Raw genomic sequence first — 26,784 nt, forward strand, 5'->3', positions numbered from 1 at the left:
CATGTAAATCTATTGTACGAGACCTCTAAAACAAAATCAGGCACATTTAAAACCATAATAGGTGCTCTTTAATGATGATTATCTCAGCTTTCTGGCCATCATCTCAAGATTCAGCTTGTCGGCGCATGAAAAGGACAACATAGACCACACAAACACATCTATACACATTTACATACAAATACGCAAATTAAAATGCCCCATGATCTTTAAGGGCTGTTACACATTAATTTCTATCAGGCTTGTTCAGGCTTGGTGTCAAAAACAAAGCATCAGGTAAAGAGATCTTTTTAAAGGAGCTATATCATACATTTTATAAATATAATTTTTTTTCTAACATTTACTTATGTTTGTAAAGGATTTTTGCCACCAAAAACAGTTTCCCACCCTCTCTCACCCACACCAGACACGTCAGGCAGATGACATACAGCTTCCTAAAATTCAAAACCATTGTTTTTTATAAATGTACGCACACGCTGCTGCCGTTCAGCCTCCAGCAATGGTGCCCAGCTATAATTTCAGAAGCTTCTCAGAATTCTTCTACACCAAAATTTTTATAAGGAAGTTTTCCATTAAAAGACATTAAATTTGACCCAAATCAATATTATGGGCCTTGCATTATTGATGTTAGCCTATGCAAGAAGATCCATAGTGTATTTTGCAACTGTTCAGTAACAAGCATGTCATTTTGTGGTTAGAGTGCTTGAATAAAACCAAGGCTACATATAGAGAAATAAACATTGCCCTTTTTTATCTTTCAGTTTGTGCAGTTGCCTCATTTATTCATACATCAACCTGCAAACACATTGTCACTTATATTCATTCTTGAAGAACCTTCATATTAACTTTTGTCTGTATAGTAGTGCCCGACTGATATTAGCCTTTCACCGATATATCGGTATCGGCGTATATGTTTACCAATGTGCGCAGATATGAAAACTTTTTTCAGAACATATATTGCAGAAAACAATGCTTTAGAGTTGGTGTCATTACGTAGTTTGTCCAGCAGAGCGCGCTCCGACTCCATTGTTTACAGAGCTGATGGTGGCTCTGCAGACAGGGCGGAGTTAAGTGGTGCGGTGTCTTCTCAGTAAGTTGCTAACTAGTTTGTGAAATACATACTGGAAAGTTAATATACAATGACCCCAACAATTTCCCTTTTCAATATAACTAATATAACGTTAACCCTGTCCCTGACAACCATGTCACTCATGTTTACCACATATGTTTGTTGTGTTAGCCAGCTACAGTTTGTCAGTGCAGTCAGTAATGTAGCAGATTGAAAGGTAAACATCAGAGCATCTTTTTGCAGCTCCGCAGACAACAGTTCAGTGGTGGATTGTGTCTGTTGAGTGTTGATTTCACGCTACGTTGTTACCTAGTTGGTGAGACGCAATGCTGGTCTATCTTTTACTCTCCGTGACAACGAGCTTATAGCTAATTAGCAAACCACGTAGCTACTTTCACTGCTTGTCAGCTGAGTGGAAGCAAATGTGCAAACATGTATTCACCAAACTGTTTTGTTCAGGATTCACAGTTTGGTACCCCCTTCGACCGAACAATTCCAGTCATTGCATTTACAAAATGTAACAATATAATAATAAAGTCTGGTTTTCCACCATTGAAAGTTTCCCCTGAACTTGTCTAGCAGAATACGGTGTAACAATGCTGCCGCTGGTTTTCTCTCGTCTCGGCAGGTGTAAATGCTTCTTGTTTTACAACCTGACACTAATTGACGGGCAGTATTAAAATAGTCAGCATTTGACTGATACTAAACAGTACTGATGTTTATTTAGCTATTTATTTTATTTGTATTTATTCTTTATTTTCTCAGTGTTCATTTCTAGAATTTGTTGACAATGTACAATAATAATGTCAAATATTCTTTGATAAAAATCTTTGTTTAAGAAAGCAGCCTTCTGAGTACTTTTGCATAGTCATATTGGTGCAAAATCGGTGAACAATCCACATAGAAAATGTCTGTTTTCGGTATCGGTCTCAAAAATCCCATATCGGTCGGGCTCTACTGTATAGTGATTGGATTCATTGAATGTGAAAAGATGTCAAGATTTTCACAAAAAAAAAAAAATATTTATTTTAAATCTTACATTACATCGCCTTCAGAAGAATTGGTATATGATGCACAAGTTGAATGTACTACTTTTATAATACTTTTGGGTCCTTTTCTAAGCTTTAAAGAGAGTCACTAGCAACTGTCATTGTATTGACAAGACAGACTGGTATTTTCATTAAAACTAAAATTTCCTTTTATGTTCTGCAAAATAAAGTCGTGCCGGTTTGGAATGACATGAGGGTGAGTAAATGATGACAATTTTCATTATGGCGTAAACTTTTACTTTAAGCACTGGGACAAGACCACTGTCTCACCTGCGTAGGTAATCATCATCTGGTGTGTCTTCAGGCATTTCCTGGTTTAAGGCATCTTGTGATAAATTCGTTGAGCTAGAGGAGGCAGACTGCCTGTAAACACGCTCCAACTGGCCAGTTTGCTGGTTGAAGACCAACCCAGCCGACTGCTCCTCATGCTGATCAGTAACAGTGCTGCGGGAAAAGTGTATGTCAGGTTCAGGGACACCTGCGCTGGGCTCAGGGAGGTGAAGATCAGACTGAGAGGTTGAGGCCGAGCTGTGGAAGGTAGGTCTAGTAGGTTGCAAAGTTGTGGTTCCCTCACCAGATGCGGGCTGACTGGTTCTCTCCCAACGCCGAGTACCCTGATTGTAGGTGAAGAGGTTGTGGCAGACTCTACAGTGGTTCAGATGACTGCGGGAGGGGTTTTCGCCACTGTAAGATAGCTGGTAATGAGATGGGCCTGGTTGCTCTGGATCCATGTTGTTATTCAGCATTTCCTGAGTCTGCTGTTCCTGACTGCTGCGCTCCCCATGAATGCCTTCTAGAGGTTGTACTAGGTCCTGCATGCGCTCATACTCCATAAAATAGCGGTTAAGATTACATTGCAGAACATTGCGGATGGAAGCAGGGTTGCCATGCCCCTCTTCCCTTGGCGGGCAGTGTCTGCTGGAGCTAGCCCCTGATGAGCTGCTACTGTTGTGAGCCCCTGTCCCTGGTGAAGTAAAGCCCCATCCATTACTAGCAGAGGTGTAAACAGATGATTGATTGGAAGTCATGTGCGGTCGCAGGACAGAGTGCAGACCAACGGAGGAAGCACTGGTTCTGGGAGGAGGCATGCTACCGCCTCGTCCATTAAACACACTTCCTGTCCAGTCTGCCCCAGGGAGATGCTCGCCACCTTCCCTGTCTAGTGGCTGCTGCCGGCAATTTGGGTTGGGTGCCATTCTGGCCACGCCCCTCCTCCCATAGCTGGAAGATAGGTTCCGTAAATTGTTCACGCCACCATACATGCAGCTGAATGCTGAAGGCCAATTAGCAGGACGAGACTCAGTTGGCAACCGTGGTAACCGTGGCTCTGTGCGTGCAGAAGAAAAAGTAGATGCATGTGGTTGTCCCTCAAGGGAGTTGGAGTTTGAAGGGTCATCATCAGGTGGCAATGGAGGCCTAGTTGCTGAGCAATGGCTGCAGAAACACACCATTCCAAGTGGCCGAACGCAGCCATAGTATGACAGCCGGGAACGATCCCTCAAACCAGTGTAACGTCCAGAAGAGAGGCCTGATGAATCGGAGGCCTCATCAGATCTAGCAGGGAGAGTGCCTCCGGCCTGAGGTGCAGAGTTACGTGAAGTGAGAATGTGCAAGAAATTGTGCAAGATGGGAGTGCGCCTTACAGGCTGGGACTGCAGGAAGGAACGCTGACGATAATGAGGCATCTCCACACTATCCATCGGAATTTCAGGATCATCATCATTCTGCTATGCACAAACACAAATACAAGACTCTTTCATAAAGAATAGAACAATCTGAGCATCACTTTCTAAACTCCTTAAAACACAGCACTGTCTAGGCTCACCTGCTGATTTGAAGGGTTTACAATGGCAGTCAGAAGATAGTGACCCAATGGATCAAATCGCACTAACCTGAAAGAAAACAGCAATAATAACACAGAGAAGCTGCATCGACAAGTCACATGCACTTTTGGAAAGACATCTAATACAGTGAATGCCACTGAGACACAGTAAGATTTCCAACCTAACTCTCTCTGTCTCGCTCGCGGTCTTCACCACAGCGAAGGGCTCTCTCCGACTCCAGTCCCATAGGTGCAGCTCATTGTTGGTGGCAATGAGCAGCAGTTGAGCCGTAGGATGGAAAGCAAGAGATGCGATTGCTGAGTTACTCTCTGTAAACCAGCTCTCACTGCCACCCTGAAACAAAACCACACTAAAAACTATTAGCTTTGAGCAAAATTAATAAAATATTACAAAACCACACAAATGAAACACAGGAGTGACAAAACAACAGAAAACATTTGACAAATACAATGAATACACATTCATAACTACATATGTCTAAGGTGCATGGCAAAACAAGGAGTACAAGGTGATGAAACAATCATTCAGAGTAGGGTCAACACTTACATGCAGGTCCCAGATTCTGACCTCTCCATCCAGGCAGCCAGAGGCAATGAGACCAGGAATGCTAGGGTGAAAGGTCAGGCACCAGGGCGTACGGCGGTGACCCACAAGAGCGTGAATGCACCTCCCCGTCTTAACCTCTGTGATATATATGTTGTGGTTCACATGAGTGGAAGCCATTAAAGAACTATGAGGAGACAAATAAACAAAAATTACCTTGGCACTGATAAGTCCTGACAGGTTTTGATATTAGGAGCATGCATTTATCAGATCAGTTCTAAAGGCTATGAATTAATAGGCCTAGTCAGAGTACTCTCACCTGTCTGGACTGAAGGCCAATAGAAAGGTCGAGCGGGGGCTGTCTGGTAACTCCACTTTCTGTGACACAGAAAAAGAAAGAAGTAGTTTGAAGTAAAGACAGACTGATTTCACTCTTAATATATCACTTCGCATCCATATAATTTTACTACTGCGGAGCGGACTGTCTATTATCAGGTCAGTTTGATTTCAGTTTAGTTTTTGAAAATAATTAAGAAATAAGAAAATTATTATTCTTACATGACTTACATGATGTTTTTCTGCTAATATATTCAGTGTTTTTCCTAAATCCTAAATATCTTAATGGGATAGTTTACCCAAAAATGAAAATTCTCTCATCATTTACTCACCCTCATGCCTCCCAGATCTGTATGACTTTCTTCTGCAGAACACAAGAGTAGATTTTTAGAAGAATATCTCAGCTCTGTTGGTCCATACAATGCAAGTGAATGGTCACCAAAACTTTGAAGCTCCAAAAAAGCACATAAAAGCAGCATAAAAGTATTCCATACAACTCCATTTTTTTAATCCATGTCTTCAGAAGAGATATGATAGGTGTGAGTGAGAAACAAATCAATATTTAAATCCTTTTTTACTATAAATCACCACCTTTGACCAGCACTGACCAGTAGTTGGCAATATGCATGAAGAATGCGAATCGGTCAAAAAAAAAAAAAAAAAAAAAGAGAGAGAATGTGAAAGTGGAGATTTATAGTAATAAAAAAAAAAGGACTTAAATATTGATCTGTTTCTCACCCATACCTATCATATCGCTTCTGCAGATACGTGTCGTTTTTGAGCTTCAAAGATCTGACCAGCATTCATATTTTTCTAAAAATCTTTGTGTTTTGCAGAATAAAAAAAAAGTCATACACATCTGGGATGGCATGAGGGTGAGTAAACGATGAGAGAATTGCAATTTTTAGGTGAACTATTCCTTTATAGGTCCACAGAGGAACACAATTTAAAAATAGGGATAACGCGATTAACATAAATAAGATTTCTGACTACAGAGTATTATCTGATTATACTGCCACCCAACTGCACCAACTGTTGAATATAAGTGGTTCATTATTGCACATTACAGCCTATTGGTTGCTCCAGTTTGTCAAAGTTGTCTGGAAATTAGTAAAGCTTTATGTCTTAAAGCCTTTTTTAAATGAACATTGATTGTGGTAATTATGGCTGAAAGTATGGATATTTTCAGTGGAATAGGCTGAATCTGGCTTTTTTAAACTACACCCTGTGCGTGCCTATTGATCTGATAATCTGTCTTTAGGAAAGCAGACACAATGACAAAACAAACTACATTTTTAGATAAAACTGTGCTCAGCTAATTTGAGATCAGTAAGCAGCCTCAGTAATTGCCTCCAACACGTTGTAATGAGCAAGTGTTGCCCTGAATTTAAGATTAACCTACTCCACAGATGGAACACCAGAGATGTGTGTAAGTTACCTGACTCTGCCATTTCATGCGCTGTGTTTTTTCCTCCACAAGCTGTTGTAGGATCCTGTGTGAGCCGAGGCCTTGTACTCCCCACTCTCGACTAGACAGGATACACACAGAGTTCTTCTGTCCCACCTTCATCTCCACACACTCTTCCTCACTCTGTCTCTCTCACACCAGACCCAGAGCCGTCAACCGGCTCACACACACTGGACAACCACTGCTAGTGCCAAGCCATCTTTCTGTGGGAAAAGAGAAAGAGATCAACCCATTACCATAAAGCTAAACCCAACTGCTTCATAAAGCCCAGATCATGAAAAATATTATATACTTATTTCAGCAAGTTTCAAATCTTCCAGCCTCTGTATAATCATCTCAGGTGACGAAGGAGATTACAAGGTGTCAGAGAAAATGTCAAAGCTTAGCAAATCAGCACCAAGTACGGGCCAAGTTATAGTGCAACCTTGCCTGATTAAAGGATATTGAATAGCAGTGTGAAAACTTGATCCCAGACAATCATTAGCTTTTTTTCCTTCATCACCTGACAGAAAAAGCAAGTCATCACATGGATCATAATTCAACATTATTCAATGCGTGACTATAATTTAAATTTCTTACACAAGGAAATTCATAATTTGAATTCCTCATCTAGACTATACTGTATTTTAGGAGAAAATACTGAATAACTATTAAAACTCTGATTGGGAATTTAGGTAACATTTGAATTTGAATAACAATTAAAAACATTTCCCGTCCTTAAACAGGATTTATGTTAAAAAATAGATAAATAAAAAACCGTTGAGAAGATCCCATTAAATTAATAAAGTAAACAGTCAGAAGAGATAGTCAAAAACTGCTAGGCCAAGTGGTCAACTTTAGTGTAAATCCATACTTATGAATATATGGATACATTATGCATCAAGCGAAGAGTGTGATAAAACACGTGGTGGATAAGCTTTAGGTTTCGTGACAACAGCTTACCTCCATCTGACAGGCTAGTTTGAAGGCTACATGTTTTGACTTCAGCATATTTTGTTTTTTTCTGCTTTGAGGACAAAGAGATGTTATTAAAAAGGCTGTAAACGGCGTGTTACATATTATAATTACTTTGTGGTCATAGACTGAAGACATTTAAAACCACGCTAGTTTATAATTTGTGTTATTCTACTTGGGAATTCAAGCTAACAGCTTTCACATTTAGCAGTTAGCAGGCTCCAGTTTGCGGGTGACCATAGGTGATGCAATGTATGCATTCACTGTTATAAAGGGTTAAATTATCAGGGTTTATTGTTTAAAATATATTTAAAACAACCACTCTGGGCCTCTGCTTTGGCCTACCTTTTTCTCATTTATTTTTGTCCGATTATACTCCTTGAAATTGTAGATATCAAGTAAAACAAACACGTTAGGGCACTTAAGCAGCAGTGATGTTCCCTGAATCTTCTGTCATAATTTCATTTAAGGCTTTGTATAAAGAGAGTGAGAAACATTTCTTGTTTACTCCTGAAAAGCAACTCGGGTGTACATTGGATGTGCTGCTCTCAATCCCTTCTGCCTAACCGCGTGTAGACAAAGCCAGCAGATCACCGATTCTTTATAATCAATTACCGAAAACAGACTAGTGTAATTTCGTCTCTCATCTGATCAAATTATTGCATTAAATGAGATGTTATTTAATGGCATTCTTGTGAAATTCTGCTAAATATATATATATTTAGGTTTTTAAATCGTAAAATGATATTCTGCACAATAGCTTTTGTCTGTTGCATCCCAAAATTGCACTTTTGCATTTATGAATGAGTTTAAACAATATGGAACCACTTCGTATGATATTACGAACAAAACGCAAGAAAAACTCATGATTTTACCCCTGACATAAACAATGTATTTGTTTGTAAACTGTTAAATTAGATTAAATTGGACAAGCAAAAATTCCTTTTTGCAGTTTATTTATACAGAATTTGATTTTATTTGTTACTCCAATTATTGTTTGATAGTCAAATTATGAAAGCATTTCACAATGGCATGATGTATAACTGAAAGCTCTTTTTTTACGTATTTATATGTGGGATATTCCGACTCCATCCATGACGGCATCTGAAGCTAGGTTCACACATTCTCCATGAGTGGCGCGTTTTCATTTCGGCTTCCATATTAACAGATGACACCATTTACACTGCAAGCGTGAGTCGTGAGGTGATGCTTCCCAGAAATGTTCCAGACGCTGAGCTCAGCAGCTCTGGATGCAGTACAACACTAAAATAATCAGGAGATTATTGAAAAGACACAAAAGCAAATCAAAATTATTCAAACCGAACCTATAGTACACTACAATTTATATGTCCGCATGCAAGTAAACTGAATAAAATAACTTAATAAAGGAAAGAATTAATAAACTGCCAGACACTTTGCCATTCTGTGTATACAGAATACATTCTCTGTATATCTGCCTGTCTGAAAGTCTGTGCTGACCAACTGGCCCCCATCTTCACACAGATCTTCAATCAATCACTGGAGCAGTGTGAAGTTCCCTGCTGCTTCAAATGCTCCACCATCATTCCGGTCCCCAAGAACCCCAAATCACAGGACTTAATGACTACAGACCTGTCAGTCTCACGCCTGAAGTCATTTGAGAGACTGGTTTTGGCCAACATGAAGGACATCACTGGACCCCTGCTGGACCCCCTTCAGTTTGCTTACAGAGCTAACAGGTCTGTGGATGATGCTGTCAATATGGGGCTGCATTTTATCCTGCAACACCTCAGCAGATCTGGGTCTTATGCAAGGATCCTATTTGTGGACTTCAGTTCAGTCTTCAATACCATCATGTCTGATCTTCTCTCAACCAAACTGACCCAGGTCTCTGTGCCACCCCAATCTGTTGATGGATCACAAGCTTTCTGACAGATAGGCAGCAGCTAGTGAGACTGGGAAAACTCACATCCAGGACCCTCACTATTAGCACTGGCGCTCCTCAGGGATGTGTTCTCTCTCCACTGCTCTTCTCCCTGTACACGAATGACTGCACTGCAAAAGACCCCATTGTCTAACTCCTGAAGTTTGCAGACCACACCACAGTCATCTACCTCTTCCGCGATGGTGACGAGTCTGCATACAGACGGGAGGTTGATCAGCTGGCTGTCTGGTGCGGTCACAACAACCTTGAGCTGAACACGCTCAAAACAGTGGCGATGATAGTGGACTTCAGGAGAAACTGTACATACCCCTACCTTACACATACATTACCACTTGCACATGTACATACGCCATTCTGTTATATGTCCTATTATTTGTATGTCTATTTATACTCCTACCTTGTTTTATATTCTGTCACACTGTAATGTTCTGTGTGCACTTGTTTCTCCTATCACAAAAAAAAAAAAAAAAAAAAACTCCTTGTGTACATGAGAACACTTGACAACAAATCTCATTCTGATTCTGATTCTGATAAAGGTGGACAGTATAGACACAACATTAACCAATCACAACCAAGTATGCTGATAAAGATGAAGTGCACGTGACTGCCTGCTGTTGTCCTTGAAGCAGCAATAACCTCAGCTTATTATGACCTTATTAAAGAAACAATTTGGCGTAGGACCCCCATAGATAACTTTATTTCCTGCGCAGAGGCTCTGCTGTTTCTCGCGGAAGAGAAGCGACTAATGTGAACGTCCAACGCGACCGCCCCGCTCACGGAGGATGTGAACTAGGGATGGGCAGACCGATTCTAAAGTATCAATATTTCCGATACTGATGCTGTATCAAAAATATCGATCCTCACACAAAAATATCGATTCTAACTTCTTTTTTTTTTTAAACTAGATATTATTATTTGGTTACCATGAACATGAACAATAATCATAAGCTTCAAAGTGAAATAAAAAGGATTAGGCTATACAGTATTAGCAAATACTTGTGCAGGATGGGAACTATTTCTTCTTCCGCTCATCTTAACTTGCATGCTGTAAGACACAAGCAGACAAGTGCTTGCGCCATCACGAGGCTCGTTCAAACAAGAGGGATCAGTGCCTTGTAGAGGTAATGATAGAAAATCAGAGAAACAGCTTCTGGAGTAAATTCATACTAAAATAACAACATATCTAAAGGTGACATTTCTTATAATGAGTTTGTTGGTAATTGTTGGTAATACATAATTAAATAAAACAGATAACCATTGTTTTACTAAAGTAATATTGTAGTAGTAACCATGGTTAATTGTGTGGTAACTATGGTTTAACTAAATACCATGGTTAAACTATAGTTACTGTAGTGAAACCATGGTTAATTTTTGTAAGGGTAAACAAAACATAAGTTTAGGCTCACAAATGTAAAAAAAAAAAAAAAAAAAAAAAAAGATGAACAATGACTACAAATATTATTTAAAATTACACATTTTATCCCAAGAAATCGCAAAAATTTGTCAAAGTCTGTTCCCCATATGTTTCCCCTTTGTCAAAGACTGTTCCCCCTATGTTTCCACTTAGGTTAGTGCCGAAGTCTGTTCTCCCTATGTTTAATGTTTAATGGTGCCGTCGAAGTCTGTTCCCTCTATGTTTAATTTTTAATGGTGCCGTCGAAGTCTGTTCCCCCTATGTTTCCACTAAGGTTAATGTCGAAGTCTGTTTCCCATTAGGTTAGTGTTGAAGTCTGTTCCCCCTATGTTTCCTCTTAGGTTAGTGTTGAAGTCTGTTCCCCCTATGTTTCCCCTTTAGGTTAGTGTTGAAGCCTGTTCCCCCTATGTTTCCCCTTAAGGTTAGTGTTGAAGTCTTTTCCCCCTATGTTTCCCCTTTGGTTTGTGTCGAAGTATGTTCCCCCTATGTTTCCCCTTTGGTTAGTGCCGAAGTCTGTTCCCCCTATGTTTCCTCTTAGGTTAGTGCCGAAGTCTGTTCCCCCTATGTTTCCTCTTAGGTTAGTGTTGAAGTCTGTTCCCCCTATGTTTCCCCTTTAGGTTAGTATTGAAGCCTGTTCCCCCTATGTTTCCCCTTTAGGTTAGTATTGAAGTCTGTTCCCCCTATGTTTCCTCTTAGGTTAGTGTTGAAGTCTTTTCCCCCTATGTTTCCCCATAGGTTACTGTCGAAATCTGTTCCCTCTATGTTTCCCCCATAGGTTAGTGTTGATGTCTGTTCCCCCTATGTTTCCCCTTTGGTTTGTGTCGAAGTATGTTCCCCCTATGTTTCCCCTTTGGTTAGTGCCGAAGTCTGTTCCCCCTATGTTTCCTCTTAGATTAGTGCCGAAGTCTGTTCCCCCTATGTTTCCCCTTTCGTTATGTCCTAACCCTAACCCTAACCCCTAACCCTAACCCTAACACATACGTTAGTGTCGAAGTTTGTTCCCCCTATGTTTCCCCTTAGGTTAGTGTCAAAGTCTGTTCCCCCATGTTTCCCTTTAGGTTAGTGTCGAAGTCTGTTCCGCCTATGTTTCCTCTTAGGTTAGTGTTGAGGTCTGTTCCCCCTATGTTTCCTCTTAGGTTAGTGTTGAAGTCTGTTCCCCTTATGTTTCCTTTTAGGTTAGTGTTGAAGTCTGTTCCCCCTATGTGTAATGTTTAACAGCGCTATGGGGAACACTAACATAAGGGGACACATAAGGGGAACAGACTTCTTCTGTGGATTTACTGGCGGGTTGCAAACCAACTAAAAAGGTGCATACCGCCACCTACTGTGCTGGAGTGTGAGAAGGATGGAATACGAGTAAGATTTTCCATATTCTATATTTCAAACCAGTGTTTCTCAGAACCTCATTATCACCATTTTCGTTTGTAGAGCCGAGGAGGGCGGGGCCGGGCTGGAATGACAAACGCCCGGTCCCCAATCAGCCTGATGGGGTGCGCGAGGGATAAAGGCAGCCGGAGACGACAATTCGAGAGAGAGAGAATTACAGGCAGCTGCCCTGTTTGTGGTTATGTTTGTGTGTTTTTGGTTAAGTTGATCATTAAACTATTATTTATATTCTCAAGCCAGTTCTCGCCGCCTCCTTTCCCTCTAACCCACTTACATCGTTCTAACAGTTTCTGGTCCATTACTTCAAATATTGCATATAGTGAATTCTATGCTTCCAGAGGCTTCTAATTCTTTTATAAGTTTAATTCTTTCCTGTTCATATTTAGTACATTTAATCAAAACATGTTCTACAGTTTCCATTTCCTGACACATATTACATAAACCTGTGTTGTGTTTGCCGATGATGTGAAGTGTTGCGTTAAGTTTAGTGTGACCCATTCTTAATCTTTTAAATATAATATATTCCTTTCTATTTACGTTATGACTAATTTTACTTCGTTTTATGTTACTTTGTATTTTATGGAAATGTCTGCCTTTCTGACATGTGTCCCAGTACTTTTGCCATTTATTACATGCTTGTTGAATCAGACACATTCCTTCTACCCTACTTAAATTGACTGTCAAGTTAATGTTATCCAAATTAAGTGCTTCTTTAGCAATTTTGTCTGCTTTTTCATTTCCTTGTACCCCAACGTGTGCTGGAACCCACAGAAAGTGTAAGTGTACTAAAACTCCCATATTCCTTAGTCTATGTAACATAACCATTATTTCTATCAATATATCACTTTGAAATGATTGGAAGGTTTGAAGGCTTGAAAGTGATGCCATTGAGTCCGAGCAAATTAAAACTTGCATTTCAGACGCTGTCATCACTTCCTCAACCCAACCAAGTGCCATTTGAATGGTGACTAACTCTGCAGTGTACACTGAAGTTGCATCAGTTAATATCCCTCTGTTTCCACTTTTAAATTTTGGGACATAAAATGCTGCACCTGATCACCCTGTATCAGGTTTTTTTTTATCCATCGGTGTATGCTGGAGTAAATGCATAATGGGCAGTATTAATATGTTCTAATGTTATAGATCTAATATCCCTTCCAGTCTCTCCGTTTTGGATACTGTCATGTAGTGCAAAGTCAATTTGTGGTTCACTAAATAACCAAGGGGGTACTGGAGATGTTGTAACAGTTGGTCCAAATATTTTTGAGTCCAGTTTCATTTCTTTTTCCCACTCCTTAGCTTTCCATGCAAATCCTGATTCATTTGAATGTTTTATCTCCCAACTTTCTTCTAATAGACGTTCCTTATTGTGGCCCTTTAGATTTATCCAATATGCCATAGATAGTTTTGACACTGTAAATTTAAAGGCATTTCTGACAACTCCACCTGCATTGCTGCTACTGGTGTTGTTTTAGCAGCTCCTAAAATGCATCTTAATGCTCTAGCTTGAATAACATCCAGTTTCTTGAGCAACGATTGGGATGAAGACTCATACACTATACATCCATAGTCTATTATGGAGCAAAGAAGTGCATAGTATATTCCCATCAGCGACTGTTTGTCTGCACCCCAATCCTGTCCTGCTACACATCTCATTAAGTTAAGTACTCTGTTACACTTCTTTTCTATATATTCTATATTAATCTTCTATGTCATTTTACAGTCCATCCATAATCCTAAATATCTGAACTTTGTCACTCTTTCCAGTGGTTGTCTATACATAAGTACCTGTATATTTGATCCTATCTTTTTCCTGGTGAAGAACTGACAACAAGATTTGGATACAGAAAATTTGAAACCCCATTCTAATGACCATCGTTCAACGTTCCCTATTGCTTTTTTAATTTTTTGAGTAACGAATGTAACACTTCTTCCCCTTTTCCACAATACTCCATCATCTGCATATAATGCTGTGTTGATGTCTGGATTAACTTCTTCAAATATACCATTAATCATAATATTAAATAGTGATAACACTTCCTTGAGGTGTACCATTCTCTACATTGACCATATTTGATAGTATATCTCCCACCTTCACTTGAACTGAACGACCATACAGAAAACTTAATACCCGGGGAACAGACTTCGACAGAACACCGGCGTTATCAAAACAACGGAACGCGCTGCTTTGGTCCTGAGTCCCGCCTCTTTTCAAAAATCAATCAATCACGTTGCGTCTTGTTTAAAGCTGCAGATAATTGACCAATAGGAGCGTCCCTGTACCCGGAAACTCTTACAGCTCGTCTTATCTTGTGTTTGCAGCAACAACAGTCAAGCAACCGTTCTTCAGTGCAGCTACTGTAAACCGCCGCTGTTGCACGTCCTCAAGTATGGAGTCCTGCTTTCTGATTTTCGCGTTTTTCTTCGCTTTCAGTCTTGCCAGTGGAGAGAGGACACTCAAATTTGTCACTGTGGTGAGTCTGGATGTGTCCGTCAAAGACTGCTCAATACTGTTGGTGTTGTGCAAATTTGTCTGCAGCTGGTAGGACAAAATCAATCGTCTCAGAAACGCTCATAAATCTACACACCACATTCAGGTTTATTGTCATTATGTGGGTTCATGATTCATGTGTTATGCATTAAAACTAAGTGTTTTGCACAGGGCATTGTGGTTGTGAATTAAGTTCACGTCTGTCCAAAAAAAATGCTAAATAACCATATCACTCTTAATACACTGAAAACATGAATGTATAATGACTGCCATGGTTGTTTAGCTTTAAAAAAAGTTTTTTTTTTTTTTTTTTTTGGACTAATATGAACCGTTGACCATAGAGCACCTTTTTGTTTATTTCTCTCTCAAATTGTTTTGCTCTACTTTAATGCCGATAATGATCTTTTCTTTCGTTGTCAGTCTGGTACTGTAATCCAGACACAACAACTTGTAAGCCGTATTATAACATGAGCAACTTTTATTTGCTACCGATTTTGTTTACAAAAATTTGTCAGCGCTTCATTCTCGGCTTAATCTTTGACTATGTGATTTTTGTGGCAGTTGTAAACCTGTAAACTTGCTCAGTCTTATTCATCACATGACAATGAGATCCTGCTCTTGTTGCTTTAGGCTTATTCCCCCCCTCAAAACAACTATCAAATGTCGTTTTTGGAGTCTGTACAGTGATATTTGATACCGCCTCCTGTCTTAAACCAAAATCGAAAATAAGTGGTTTATGGTTTCAAGCTTAATCACGAAATTGGTGTCACTGCCTGCAAATAAGGAAGTTCAGCATTTAAGCTTGGCCCTATCCCAATACCCCCACTTGCGGTTTTGGTCTTGCATACTTTGTCTTACGGATTTCCGGTGTTTGGCCACTAAATAGTAGTCGTGAAGATTGCGAGTGTGTGGATGACTTTTGATTGCACGTTGGGACGCTGGTAGACTTAAAGATGTTAATGCTGTTTTTGTATTTTCACTCAGCTGAAGACTGATTGTTTTTGGTAGCAGTGACTATTATAGCATCCCTAAAATAATAAATAGATGAAAATGTTACCCATCTTTTCATTTATTAATACACTACCTGTTGTTGGTATGGTGCTGTAAAATTTATGTAAGTACAATTTTTTTTAATAATGTTTTCATTGTGTGAAAATAATTGTAAAAGTTAATCATTTTTACTCATTTTGATTTTCAGTACTTTGTGCAATAAAAACTGTTTAACTGTAAATTTTTACAGCAATTATGGACAACACAATATGAAATATAAGCAATTTCTACTTTTTTCAATACACTGCATAAAACTAAAAAAAAAAAAAAAACAAACAAAAAAAAAACACTTTATTTTATAAGCCTGTGTGATCCATTAATAGCTACTAATACAAACCATTGACGGTTTTCATACCATGTACATTTGCTTATCATCGGTATTGAGAAAAAAAATGCAACCGGACGGAGAATCTCACCTGTGCATGCACATCTGCTTTCCTCCTCGACTGACTGTCAGACTTGTCAACTAATTTAATGATAATCTCACAATCAGCTAAAGGTTTCTCTTCTGCACTTTCGCACGAGTGTAACGGTGCCAGTTCGCTCTAATGATTTGCTCTTCTCTCTGGCACACGTGTGCAACAACCGGGCTTCCCTCGATTTGCGGAGCGCAGACCTCAAAACTGATGTGACCAATTTCAATTCTAGTGAGACTTTTCTAGTTTAAAGCGTTACGGAGGAAGTCAAGTCGAACCTCTCAAACAACAGGCAGCCCTGACATGCCAAACAGCACAGAGGAGGAAAAGAGAAACACGGTGCTATGCACCAAAAAATAAAATTAAATCATTACACATAATCACCTTTACAAAATTGTTTCACAATTTTACATGAGTAAAAGTAACTCTTATATTTTGACAAAATGTTATCGTTTCATATGAAATAATCTAAAGGTAGAATCTATTAGACCTCATTTTATATCAACAGCAACATCAAAAATTATATAAACTATAATTTGTTATTATTATTACTATTAAGACTAGCTACACTTACCTAGCCATGGTAATGAGGAGCCTTTCCTCCTGTGTAATATGTATGTTCTGTTTGAATGATGTTTGAAATAAGGAAACAAACGGGATAATAATGGGCTCATATAATTAAATATGTTCTTAAATATTTAAAAGGGGGGAGAGAAAACTTCCTGTAGATTTTGTTGTTGACATCAACAACAAAAATAATGTCACTTGATGCATGTCCTTGTACATGAAAACCATGAACAAAACTATGCAACATAAAAGGAAATGCGACCCCGGATACATTAAATACAGGTTACGTTTTTACACTTAATTTCCGATGTAAATTCTGGGTCCTGAAGCAAAACCAGTTGAGAACCACTGAGTTAAAGTTACAGACAGGAGCAGTCTGGCTGCACTGTCCTGCACCTACAGTATATGTTAATTATTAATAATCATAGGACATTACTTTAAAAGCTCACACAGCTGATGTTATTTTTCATTTAGTAGTTAATTTAACATGCTATGCTAACATGTAAACTAACATGCTTTAGTTATATAACATGTTATAGTTACATGCTGTTTTTTTATCATGTTTATAATTCGGTTTATTATTATAATTCTGTTAGCTTTATTATTCTATTTATTTTCAAAAGGGAGACTTTTTATTTTTATTTTTTTTTTACACATACTTCAATAATAAAAAAAAATAGTTTCAAGTTTCAATTATAATAAAGTGTTGGTTCAACCACAAAAAAAAAAAAAAACTTCTGTTTTCACTCCTTTAAGGGTCATTGTAACTGATAATAATAATTGTGTAATACCGTATACCATGATACCGTGATATTTTCTGACACGGTTATCATACCGTTGCAACCCTAGAGGGTACTGGGACGGAGCCCTTCTCTTCTTAAGCATGATTCTGTAACATGGCTATAATTGAAAACATTCCTTGAAAACTTGTTCTCTGTTTGGGAAGATTTTCAGGTGAATCATATTGGTTTCATTGTTTCTTTAGTGTTAATGAGAGAAGGAGAGAAACCGGAGCAGCTACTTTGAACAGATCAGTCCCAAGCCGGGGATGCAAGCTCAGGAGAAGCTCACAGAGTGTGGTTGTGCATGATACACATTCAGGCAAAGATCGTTTCTGTAAAAGACAAGAGATAAAGATAAGAAGATTGAGACAGAATCTGCAAACCCAGTTAGAATGTGTTTGACTACTGTGTGGGCTGTGTCAGAGTGCCAGTATGACCACAAGATGGATTTGCTGATCTCTGCAGTTAGATGGTGTAGACACTGACATCTCCAATACTCATGAAATATTCAACTTGCTTTCTGACAGCTGTATCGTCATGGCGACAGATCTCCAATCAAAGCCTATCCAACTGATCCCTACCAGGAGAGCAACTGGCCCCAGGGGTTTGGACAACTTTCTCAGGTGCACACAATATACAAGGGACCTTGCGCAGGCCAACATGCACACCTTTTGTGTTTAAAATGCACTGCATTCTGTGCAACTCCTTGTTGGCTAATAGATTAAAGGGATAGTTCACCCAAAAATATTAATTCTCTCATCATTTACTCACCCTCATGCCATCTAAAATGTGTATTACTTTCTCTCTTCTGCAGAACACAAATGAAAAATTTTCTAAGAATATTTCAGCTCTGTAGGCTCACACAATACAAGTGAATGGTGATCAGACCTTTGTAACTCAAAAAAGCAGATAATGGCAGAATTAAAGTAATCCATACAACTCCAGTGGGTTAATCAATGTCACTTAAAGTGATTCAACCAGTTTTAGGTGAGAAAAGACCAAAATGTAATTCCTTTCTACATATCTTGAAAGAAGTCTCCTTGGCGATCATGATTTCAAGCTTGATTACACTTCATATAGCGCTATCTAGTGCTCTGTGCATGCTCATGGTCATACCTTGAGACTGCAATGGCAAAATATACAGTGAAAAAAAGAGTTAAGACAATGATTTAAAGGAATAGTTCACCCATAAATGAAAATTCTCTCATCATTTACTTACCCTGATGCCATCTCAGATGTGTATGACTTTTCTTTCTTCAGCAGAACACAAATGAAGATTTTTAGAAGAAGATAGATCTCTGTCAGGTCCTTATAATGCAAATAAACGGGTGCCGGCACTTTGACGGTCCAAAGGTCACATTTAGGCAGCCTAAAAGTAATCCATGCGACTCCAGTCGATCAGTGAATGTCTTTGAAGCAAATCAATACGTTTGTATAAAAAATAAATAATTAAAACTTTATTAACATTTAAAAAGCACTTCCTGCCAGCAGTGTAAGCATCACGTAGCTGTCACGTAACGTAAGCGCGTCGGCAAGTTCACACAACAGTTCGGAAGCGGCACTTATTTACAACAGAAGAATGAACGCCACGTGAGAGATCGGCCATTTCAAACAACATCAGATGGATGGAAGCAGTGATTTATAGTTAAAAATGTTTAAATTATCAACTTATTTAATTATCAAATCATTCTTACATAAACCTATCGATTCACTTCAGAAGACATTCATCGATCGACTGGAGTCGCATGGAATAGTTTTATGCTGCCTAAATGTGACTTTGGACCGTCAAAGTGCTGGCACCCGTGTACTTGCATTATAAGTACCTGACAGAGCTAAATAAAATCTTTATTTGTGTTCTGCTGAAGGAAGAAAGTCATATACATCTGGGATGGCATCAGGGTAAGTGAATAATGAGAGAATTTTCATTTTTGGGTGAACTATTCCTTTAACCACTGGAATCTTATGGATTACTTTATTGTTGCCTATATGTGATATTTTCCCCTTCAGAGTTCTGGCCACCACTCACTTGCATTGTATGGACCAACAGAGCTGAGATATTGCTCTAAAAATCTTTGTGTTTTACAGAAGAAAGAAAGTCATACACGTCTGGGATGGCATGAGGGTGAGTAAATGATGAAAGATGATCTAGAAGAGTGGGTTTTTATTGGTGTAATATATTGTTCTTGATCTTCAAGGAGGGAATGAGGCAGCACTTTGAACTGGGCCACTTTTTAAGAAAACGATACACAGGATTCCTGAGTGAGGACTATGAGCGGCATGAGGTCTTTATCTCTCTAAACATGTCAAACATTGTGTTTTTGTGCTAACTGGATCAGATGTAGTGGACATTAACTTTGCTGTCTTTGTGCTATAGGTATTTATACGAAGTACAGATGTTGACCGGACTCTGATGAGTGCAGAGGTTAACCTGGCTGGCCTGTTCCCTCCTAACGGTACGGAAGTTTTTCAGCCAGATCTGAAATGGCATCCGATACCTGTTCACACTGTCCCCGAGGATAAAGAGATGGTAAGACATCACATTGACTACCTTTTACATGGACACCAGAAAGTGGCTTATTGCGAGAAAGTGGCATTCCTGTTTACATGCAATGTATAAGCAGGAAGCATACTCTTTACTCCCGTATACATGCGGCTTTCTCCACAGCAACATAATTTCCTCACAACATCTGTGTAAAAAAACAAATATGGCATTCAAGGATAACTTCACTGTATTTTATTCTTGGTTGCTTTGCTTTATTTCCAAATATTCCAGAATTGTTGTTGTGTTTGTTTCCTTTACTTTCTATTGTGACCTGCAGCAATTGTGTGGTTTCCCTCTTACATAAAACTCTAGGATTCCCCCAATGTACGAGCGCATACTGTATACATGAACGTGAGGGACAGTTGGTATTTTTCATTGGTGTGTATAAATGTGAATAGTTTCTAAAGTCATATAGTTCATATGTTTGTTAAAAAAAAAAAAATGTAAGAACGCTGCTTATGTGTTAACATGACCACAGTAAGCTGCGTTCTCTGGGGAAAAAAAACAGGTGTGTTAAACCACTTTCTTTTAATCCTTTAAGCGGCAAAGGTAATCTGTGTTCTTGTTTATATGATGTTTCAGAAGCCTCTTTCTGTAACAACCCTGGAATAAACCGTTTTCTTAAATGCATGTAAATGAGACTGAAGCACTGTTCCCACTTCCCCTCCACCATTTTGCAGTACACTTAAATGTTGCCTTGAAAGTCATATTGGTAAAGCAGCCAGATCAGTAAGTATCCCTGTATGTTTGAAACCTGTTTCCATGACTACTATAGTGTGTTTTTTCTCTTCCAGCTGCTCTCATTCCCGCTGGAAAACTGTCCACGTTACAGACAGCTCATGAACGAGACTGAAAAATCAGACATATTTCTAAACATGACCGACACCTACAAGGTGGGTCCACATTGCAAAGACCTGCTGATAATAGCAGCTCATTGTGTCTGTAACCTGCTCATGGACTTTCCATTGACAACATGATAACGGCTATAATAATGTAGTGTAACTCAAAAAGCATTCTGCAATTTTGGGATTTAGGGTTGAATAATGATTGTGTTTTTATCCAGGATTTTATTGAGATGGTGCGAAATAAAACAGGACTTAAGGCCGCCTCCATAGAGACTGTTTGGAGTGTCCATGACACATTGTTCTGTGAGGTGAGTTTCATCTGCACACACATTACTCATGACTTTCACTCAACCAGTGTTAAGACTCTGCTAATCTTCTTGTCTAAGTATTGCCAATATGAATGAATGGTAGATTAAAGACGAAGTGTGCAGCTGATGTGGGTTATTGTGCCTCTCCTCACTTTTAGCAGCTCGTTGTCATGTCAAGTTCTTTATTGTCATTTGCGCAGAAAAACAGATAAGGGAACGGACACATGGGACCTGTTATTCTGTTCTGTCTGGGCTGTTTTGTTGTTGTTGGTCTATATCCATATGCGTCTGACAGATGTCTGTAGGCTTTACATTGTGTCTTAATCTTTTTTTTCCTTAAGTGCTGCATTTTTAGACAACGTGTTTAGTTAAAGGAATATTCCGGCTTCAATACAAGTTAAGCTCAATCAACAGCATTTGTGGCATAATTTTGATTATTATGACAGTGAGGCACTTACAGTGGAAGTGAATGGGGCCAATCCATAAACATTAAAATACTCAATGTTTCAAAAGAATAGCCACAAGACAAACAATATGCATGTTAACATGATTTTAGTGTGAGATAATTGCTTACTAACAATTTCTGTGCTAAATTATATACAATTTTACAACTTTGTTGCCATGCGACGTAACTCCATAAACCTGTAATCCCGGTAATGTAGTAGTCTGCCACAAAAACGACAAAATTAAACAGCTTTACAGCTCAAATAGTAGTTTTAACAGAAATATTAATGTAAGTGCTTTTATAAAATTATAAGCTTCACATTTCTGCTTTTTTAATCCCTCAAAAAATCGTCCCCATTCACTTCCATTGTAAGTGCCTTTTTGTAAGAGGGACAAGTCGAGAGATATTTTTGTGGTAATCAACATTATGCTACAAATGCAATATATATATATATATATATATATATATATCTGGCACTGAGAATCTCTGAGACTGGCAACAAGCCTGGCTGCACAAAATGTGCCCCTGCATTTTATTACATTCTGTTATGCTCAATCGAACTGTTTTTTGAAAACAAAAGTGTTCCTGTGTACTGTACATTATGTCTAGAAATATACACTGATCAGCCACAACATTAAAACCACCTGCCTAATATTGGGTAGGTCCCCCACGTGCTGCAAAAATAGTGTCAGAATAGCATTCTGAAATGCTATTCTTCTCACCACATTTTTACAGAGCAGTTATCTGAGTTACTGTAGACTTTGTCAGTTCGAACCAGTCTGGCCATTTTCTGTTGACCTCTCTCATCAACAGGGCATTTCCATCCACAGAACTGCCGCTCACTGGATGTTTTTTTTGTTTTTGGCACCTTTCGAGTAAATTCTAGAGACTGTTGTGTGTGAAAATCCCAGAAGATCAGCAGTTACGGAAATACTCAAACAAGCCTGTCTGTCACTCTTTGAAGTAGTTTAAAAGTTCTTAAAAAAAAAAAAATAATAAAATAAAAAAAATAAAATAAAATTCAAATTGTAATAGTAATTTTTCCCGTTATTAATGTCTTGACTATACACTGTGATCAGCTGAATGCCACTTTGGTGAATAAAAGTACCAATTTCTTTCCATAAGAGCAAAATCTGTACATTATTCCAAACTTTTGGCCACCAGTGTATATGTAGACATTGTAAACAGTAAATGTGCTGTATTTGCATTATACATTCAGCTGTAAATTTCAAGATGGTATGTAACAGTATACTGTGGGAAGTGAATGTGGCATATTTATGGAGGGAGGCATATTTGTTGAGTCGTTCACAAGTCTGATGGCTTGTGGGTAAAACTTCTCCTTCAGTCTGGTGGTCATAGATTTCACACACTGGAATCATTTGCTAGATGGCAGTAGTTTGAAGAGGCATTACTAAGGTCTTTTGATGATATTGAGCACTCTTCTATGGACCTTTGTGTGTTAAATATTTTGGTGCTTGGTAGAACCTTGGCATTTAACAATGATCGCCTGAGCTGTCTTTAACACTGACAGGAATGACTTGCAATGCCTGTCTTTTAACTTCCTATTAAAAATGCTTTTAAATCCAAACCACCAGACACCATTAACACCCTTCTATCATTTTCCCTTCATCTCTTTCTGTTGTTCTATTTTCTCAGGCAAAACATGGGATGCAGCCACCTCCCTGGGTGACTCCAGATGTGATGGAGATGCTGAGGGTGTTAAAGGACTTTGCCTTTCAGATCATGTTTGGAGTCTATAAGAGAAAAGAGAAGTGCAGACTTCAGGGAGGTGAGAACTAATTCTAGGACACAGAGCATTTTCATAGTTAAAACGTTTGACACTTTTAAGCAAACATTTGCAAATCAGGTTTGTTCTGCAGCGTTGAACGGTAGTAACAGAGGGAGGGGCTGCTCCCTTAAGCGATGGGTTAATATAGTGCAGGGGAAATATAAAGAAACAATGAACTGCTCTAAATGCAGACTAAAATATGCTATTGCAGTGGTGTTATAAAGCAATACTGTGATCATGTGACACTAATGTGTTAAACAGCACATCTACTCGCACTTACAGGCCTGCTGTTAGAACAGATCATTAAGAATCTCTCAACTGCTGCTGCTTCAGACTCTAAACAGGAATTGAAGATGATTGTATACTCCGCTGTAAGTCATGTGCCACACTAACCATCAGCGGACAAAAAGCCAAAACTTCACTTTTATTATCACAATAGCATGACACATTACAAACAATGCTTTCATGACCAAAAAAAAAAAAATCTGTTTTGAGAAAGCAGTTCATGATGTTCACAACTTTTTCTTCACTAGCATGACACAACGGTTGTAGCTCTGCAGGAAGCTCTGAATGTCTTTAATGGACTGCAGCCACCCTATGCTTCCTGTCATCTAATTGAACTTTACCAGGAGGAGAATGGGTAACACATTGTCTGCACCTTTTCTAAAATTACAGTTCTGCATATGGAATACATCTTAGGTCAATAAAAATATTCCTTTGCCTCTCTCTCTCTCTCAGGTCATTTTCAGTGGAGATGTTTTATCGCAATGACAGCTCTGTGCCGGAGCCGTATGCTGTGTCATTACCGGGTTGTTCTCAGCGCTGCCTCCTACAGGACTTTTTAAACCTCACACATGAAGTCATACCACAAGACTGGACACGAGAGTGCCAGATCAGCAAAGAAGCCACCGACACTGGTAAACTCTATTGTTCTACCTTTCATTACACAAAAATCAATATTTAAACTGAGTTTTGTACTCCAAGTGCTTTAATAAATAAAGAAGAATGTGTGTGTGTTTATAATAACAAAAGATTTAGACCTTTTTTAAAAACTATATTCATGATCATGAGAACAGTAATGGATATCTTAAAGCAATAGTTCACCCAAAAATTTCTGTCATTATTTTCTCACCCTCATGTTGTTCGAAACCCATATGCATTTAAGGGGTATATTTGAAAGAATTTTCAGGTCGGGGGGCCTGGGTAGCTCAGCAAGTAAAGATGCTGACTACCACACCTGGAGTCACGAGTTCGAATCCAGGGCATGCTGAGTGACTCCAGTAAGGCTTCCTAAGCAACCAAATTGGCATGGTTGCTAGGGTGGGTAGAGTCACGTTGGGTTAACCTTCTCGTGGTAGCTATAATGTGGTTCTCGCTCTCGGTGGGGCATGTGGTGAGTTGTGCGGATGCCGCGGAGAATAGCGTGAAGCCTCCACACATGCTACGTCTCCGCGGTAACGCGCTCAACAAGCCACGTGATAAGATGCGTGGATTGACGGACTCAGACGCGGAGGCAGCTGAGATTCGTCTTCCGCCACCCGGATTGAGGCGAGTCACTACGCCACCACAAGTACTTAAGAGCACATTGGGAATTGGGCATTCCAAATTGGGGAGAAAAGGGGAGAAAAAAATAAAAAAGAATGTCGTGGTCACTGATTTCCATACAACAGCAGTTGATAGTGCCTCACTTTAAAGGACATATTCCGTGCAACTCGTACGTCATATTTAAAGTCTTGTGAAGGCACACAATCACTTTTTATGATAAACAGACTGAACTTTAAGTAGTTTTTATTCACTTTCAAATCCTTGATCAACTCATGTTAACCGAGCACAAATCAAATACGCCAACATGTAAATAACATCAAGCACGAGTTGCATGGAATTTTGTGACACATTTTGTTGTTGTTGCCCTTTTAGCTTTAAAATGAGGCTCTATCAACTGCTGTTGTATGGAAATCAGCGGCTGTGACGTTCTTTAAAGTATATTGTTTTGTGACCCACAGAAGAAACTCATACGGGTTTGGAATGACATGAGAGTCAATAATGACAGAGATTTTTTTTTTTTTTTTTTTTAACTATGCCTTTAAACGTTGATGGTTCTGTCGCATGTGTTTGTAGAGATCATCATTGGACTGGCTGTGTGTGGCTGCCTACTCTTCCTTCTGTTATCACTGCTGTTTGTAGTGCTATGTCGTCGGAGAGAGCCGTTGGCTGGCTATAGTCATGTAATAAATGAGAGTGACTCCTGACAATCATACCAGCTCCTCCGAAAAGAGGAAACCTGGGACAGTGAAGAGGACCTGTGAGGACACAACCTCAACATATCAGAAACTCTAAGCCAACACAGACTGTCTCCACTACCTTTGGCCTAAACTTTTATTTATAAATTGGGGGAGACGTGGCAGTTTTATTACCCTTTTTGTTTTAGTACCTGGAAGTGTTTAGAGAGAGCAAAGGGAATCAAAATGTATGATTGTTTCAATAGCATTAACAGCATTGAGTGACTTCATTTGTGTTATTAGTTTTGAATCTTTATTGTGTTGTTTACAAATTTTCAAGGAGGGCGGAGCTACAACTTTTACTGTAAATCTCAGAATAATCCTGAGAAGGGGACCAGATTAAAGCTGCTCTTTCAGAGGTGTCTGTCCTCTCTGAAATGCAAGTACTACTAGTGTCCCCTGTTTGAGCTCCTGGTCCATTAGTAAAAGTATTCTTATGAGAGGATTGTACTTGATACATTTGCCTGATTCAGGTCGTGCAATGAAAGTGTCTTAGATTTTGAATGTTCACAAAATAGGCTTACTGGATAAACATCAAAGCCTTATCACACTTATTTTATTCATTGAATAAACCATGTTCATGCTTTTAATGTGATAATCTCGTTTTAACAAAATGTCACAAAATAGATTGATTTGTAAATTTCAGAATAACAGCTTGCTCATTTGGTGTCTTCTCAACAACTCAGAGCAGATATATGGGGGTAATTGTTTAAATCTTTTGCTGTGTGTTCATGTTTTGTCCTTAACACACCTGACTTTATTACATTTGTGAAGGATGTGGTCAATAATTATTTTCCAGGTGCATAAAATGTAATACAAAATTCTTATCAGATTGGTAAACACGGTAAAAGGAATTTGGAAATAAATATTCCAACACAGTTTTTCGACTTGATTGACATTACAGTTTAATTTGGCATTTTAAATGATTGCCTTTTGTCTGTGTTCAGATGTTCACTCGAGTAGAAACCTGATTCAGAAACTAAATTCTGTTTTGTTTGCATCATCTGATAGATTTTATTCTCTGTTTAGTTAAATGTATTATCATTCAAAATGTGAGTTGATGCTGATTTTATAGGTAACAACTTCAATGCTCAGATTCCAGTGTGTATTTGAATGATTTTAAATTTTTTAAATTATGCAGTAAATGGCAAAAATATGCCCTCATAATGTAAAAATGCCCTTGAAAATCAATTCTGGGGGCAAATATTGCCCCTTAATAAAACAGTTCATTTCTGACACTGCTGGATTCTTTCCAAACTGGATAATTGTACAACTAGCAAATGCTG

The 26,784-nt window shown here is 38.8% G+C and overlaps 2 protein-coding genes across 14 annotated transcripts in view; one reads left to right on the forward strand and one right to left on the reverse strand.

Moving 5' to 3' along the window:
- The window catches only part of LOC127432968 (activating molecule in BECN1-regulated autophagy protein 1A-like), a 105,311-nt gene extending 87,835 nt beyond the window's left edge, over nt 1-17,476 (reverse strand). For 2 of the 8 annotated variants that reach the window (XM_051684940.1, XM_051684562.1), the window contains exons 1-7: nt 7,606-7,858; nt 6,277-6,509; nt 4,822-4,880; nt 4,506-4,689; nt 4,120-4,292; nt 3,941-4,007; nt 2,386-3,842 (exon numbers count right to left, since the gene is read on the reverse strand). In XM_051684940.1, the coding sequence (XP_051540900.1) occupies nt 2,386-3,842; nt 3,941-4,007; nt 4,120-4,292; nt 4,506-4,689; nt 4,822-4,880; nt 6,277-6,408 (2,072 nt within the window). In that variant the 5' untranslated portion in view covers nt 6,409-6,509; nt 7,606-7,858. Of the gene's footprint in view, nt 1-2,385; nt 3,843-3,940; nt 4,008-4,119; nt 4,309-4,505; nt 4,690-4,821; nt 4,881-5,170; nt 5,203-6,276; nt 6,510-6,598; nt 6,736-7,248; nt 7,310-7,605; nt 7,859-15,941 lie in introns of those variants that run through there. The other 6 variants (XM_051684646.1, XM_051684723.1, XM_051684794.1 and 3 more) reach the window with 6 other exon arrangements.
- Nucleotides 14,281-26,734, forward strand: LOC127433355 (lysosomal acid phosphatase-like). Of its 6 annotated transcripts, none has more exons than XM_051685380.1 (12): nt 14,310-14,458; nt 17,818-17,913; nt 19,376-19,412; nt 19,486-19,572; nt 19,665-19,817; nt 20,627-20,725; nt 20,896-20,985; nt 23,087-23,219; nt 23,481-23,590; nt 23,753-23,859; nt 23,958-24,136; nt 25,338-26,734. In XM_051685380.1, exons 2-12 carry the CDS (start codon nt 17,828-17,830, stop codon nt 25,466-25,468), a joined length of 1,212 nt encoding a protein of 403 aa, XP_051541340.1. In that variant the 5' UTR covers nt 14,310-14,458; nt 17,818-17,827; the 3' UTR covers nt 25,469-26,734. The 6 variants fall into 6 exon arrangements, with proteins under 6 accessions (XP_051541177.1, XP_051541255.1, XP_051541340.1 ...); XM_051685549.1 differs by having other exon boundaries at nt 14,321-14,458; nt 17,494-17,913; nt 19,298-19,412; XM_051685461.1 differs by having other exon boundaries at nt 14,321-14,458; nt 17,494-17,913.
- Nucleotides 26,735-26,784: the final 50 nt, after the last annotated feature.

Source organism: Myxocyprinus asiaticus, chromosome 1 (assembly GCF_019703515.2).
Source record: "Myxocyprinus asiaticus isolate MX2 ecotype Aquarium Trade chromosome 1, UBuf_Myxa_2, whole genome shotgun sequence".
NCBI lineage: Eukaryota > Metazoa > Chordata > Actinopteri > Cypriniformes > Catostomidae > Myxocyprinus > Myxocyprinus asiaticus.